General features: G+C 44.1%; 1 protein-coding gene across 1 annotated transcript; it reads right to left on the bottom strand.

Moving 5' to 3' along the window:
- Positions 1–406: 406 nt before the first annotated feature.
- LOC123162462 (polyubiquitin-like) lies at positions 407–2,031 on the bottom strand. Its single transcript, XM_044580242.1, has 3 exons — positions 1,911–2,031; positions 1,275–1,789; positions 407–804 (listed from the first exon to the last, which is right to left on the bottom strand). The coding sequence occupies exons 2-3, from the start codon at positions 1,722–1,724 to the stop codon at positions 529–531; spliced, it is 726 nt and encodes a 241-aa protein (XP_044436177.1). The 5' UTR covers positions 1,725–1,789; positions 1,911–2,031; the 3' UTR covers positions 407–528.
- Positions 2,032–2,198: the final 167 nt, after the last annotated feature.

Below are 2,198 nucleotides of genomic sequence, written 5' to 3'. Positions count from 1 at the left end.
GTTTTATTCTTGTTCACAGATGACCGAGTCAAATTAATAACTCTCAATAGAAGCCAATGTCGTCCAAAGGATTATGTACGCCAAAAGTCCAATCGAAAAATGGTCACGATCTTCTCCTTGTCAGGGACCATAGGTATTGTAAGATTGAGCCAAATGAGTAGAGGTAAACAAAATAGTTATGGAAAATCTTTGTGAACAGCTATACACTGCTCCAGATAGTGGATGCACCACGTGAAAGAATGCAAATAAATTAATCAAAAAGTTTAAGCACGATCAAAGCACTGCTTCTTGGTTCTTGGAGGCAATAACAACATACATCAATACCATTGCCAATATAAAGAAGTATGAATAGCATTACGAAAGAAGTAACATTTATCATCCAAATTTAGACCATGAAAATCCCAACACAAAATATTCCAGTTCTTAAGAGAAAGCCATAAGCAAGATCTAGTAATAAATTAACCCATAAGCAAGATACTGGTAATAAAATAGCAAATTTCTGGGAAGTAGCATCTTCCTGGAGATTAATTATCCAGCGTCTTCGACCTCGCTTTTGGTAGCGCCTATCGGTGTGGGAAAGCATCTCTTCTTCGCCTTGGACTTCTGGATTCTACTGTTAGATTGAAGGTTCACCTTAAAGCCATCATACTTATTGGATCTTGAGCTCCTCCTCAAGTTAGCAGCATCAATGGGAGTTGCAATCTTGCTTTTAGGGTGCTTGGCCTCGGGCGAAACATCAGTGATAACATCGGAGGAGCCTGCATTGGAATCCTGATCTTGACCTGGCTCGCTTTCGTGGGTGTGCTTTGCAGATGCCATAAAACATTAGTTCTTTTACGTGTGATTGTAGTTGCAGATATGAAATGCCCTAGGATTTTTATTGGGGTAAAACAAGTTGATTTGCAACAGACGATATAAGTATTCATGATGATGATGTATGCGTACCTCTGTATATTGCTAATTACATGGACCATTAACTATACAAGGATACACTATGTAATATGATAGCTAAAACAACGATATGTGAGCATGTGACAGCATATATAACTGGTCTCCAGATGCATATATAACACACAAAGCTACCAAACTAGAACTAGTAGCGTTGGCAGAGAAGGAAGAACATAGTGCTTATGTACTCTAGTGCTTTGTAATCATCGTCATGTACGACAGCTACAGGACTAGAAAGATTAGGAAAAAAAGCACTATAAGACTTGACAGATGCCATATGGAACAAAATAGGTTACGCACTCTTGGACTAACTAGGTACTACTCACTCTTGGGCATTGACTGCATGATCGGAGACGGAGCACGAGGTGCAATGTGGCCCAGTCGTGGATGGCATAGTGCGCCAGGGTGCGACCATCTTCCAGCTGTTTCCCGGCATAGATCAGCCTCTGCTCGGCGGCAGGAATGCCGTCTCTCTCCTGGATCATGGCCTTGACACAATCGACGGTGTCCAGCTCCTCAAAATAATGGGTACTGGCCTTTCCAGTCAACCCTTTGACAATGATTTGGATCTTCCTTCTCGGGCGCAGACCGAGGCGAAGAGTGGATCCATCATGGATGCGGTAGTAGGACACACTGCGTCTGTCGTCTAGCTCCTCGTCGTCAAAGGTAAGGCACTGCTGCTCATGAATCTTGGCCTTGACGACATTGATGGTGTCGGACGGGTCGACCTTCACGGTCATCTTCTTGCCGGCGAGGGTCTCGACAAAGAGCTTCATCGATCGGTTGAACGAGAGCGAAAAGCATCAGCAATTGGGAGGGCTACATCCAACTACGGATGATCCTAGAATGAACAAAACAAAACCTAATTAACCCATTGACGGATGGTGATCAATAATAAGCAACCTAATGGAGTACGTACTTTCTAGTAAGATACAGATGAGATCAACAGCTAGCTCGCGTACCTTTCGCGGGAACTCGACGACGACGACGAGGCGAAAGGAACCGATCGATCGACGATATGGTTTGTTTGCCCGAAAGCGATAGATCGATAGATGGATGGAGACGTGAAAATAGGGATTGATGTGTGTGTACATATCGCCAACGGCCCACATTCCACGGGTATAGTTTATTCTGCAGGTTCCTTCCTAAGCAAGCCGCGTGATTTTGCCTTCCGAATCGGCCCTTTCCTAGGGCCTGGGATTTGTTTAACCTGGACGGAATCGCCGCCATACGAACCAAGAGGCTGTCTT

Source organism: Triticum aestivum, chromosome 7B (assembly GCF_018294505.1).
Source record: "Triticum aestivum cultivar Chinese Spring chromosome 7B, IWGSC CS RefSeq v2.1, whole genome shotgun sequence".
NCBI classification, from domain to species: Eukaryota; Viridiplantae; Streptophyta; class Magnoliopsida; order Poales; family Poaceae; genus Triticum; species Triticum aestivum.
This window is presented reverse-complemented; position numbering and strand designations above follow the sequence as displayed.

Coding starts and splice junctions, on each gene's coding strand:
- LOC123162462 (XM_044580242.1), bottom strand. CDS start 1,724: ATGAAGCTCTTTGTCGAGACCCTCGCCGGCAAGAAGATGACCGTGAAG. Junction 805..1,274: donor CATGCAGTCAATGCCCAAGA/GTGAGTAGTACC, acceptor GCATCTGCAAAG/CACACCCACGAAAGCGAGCC.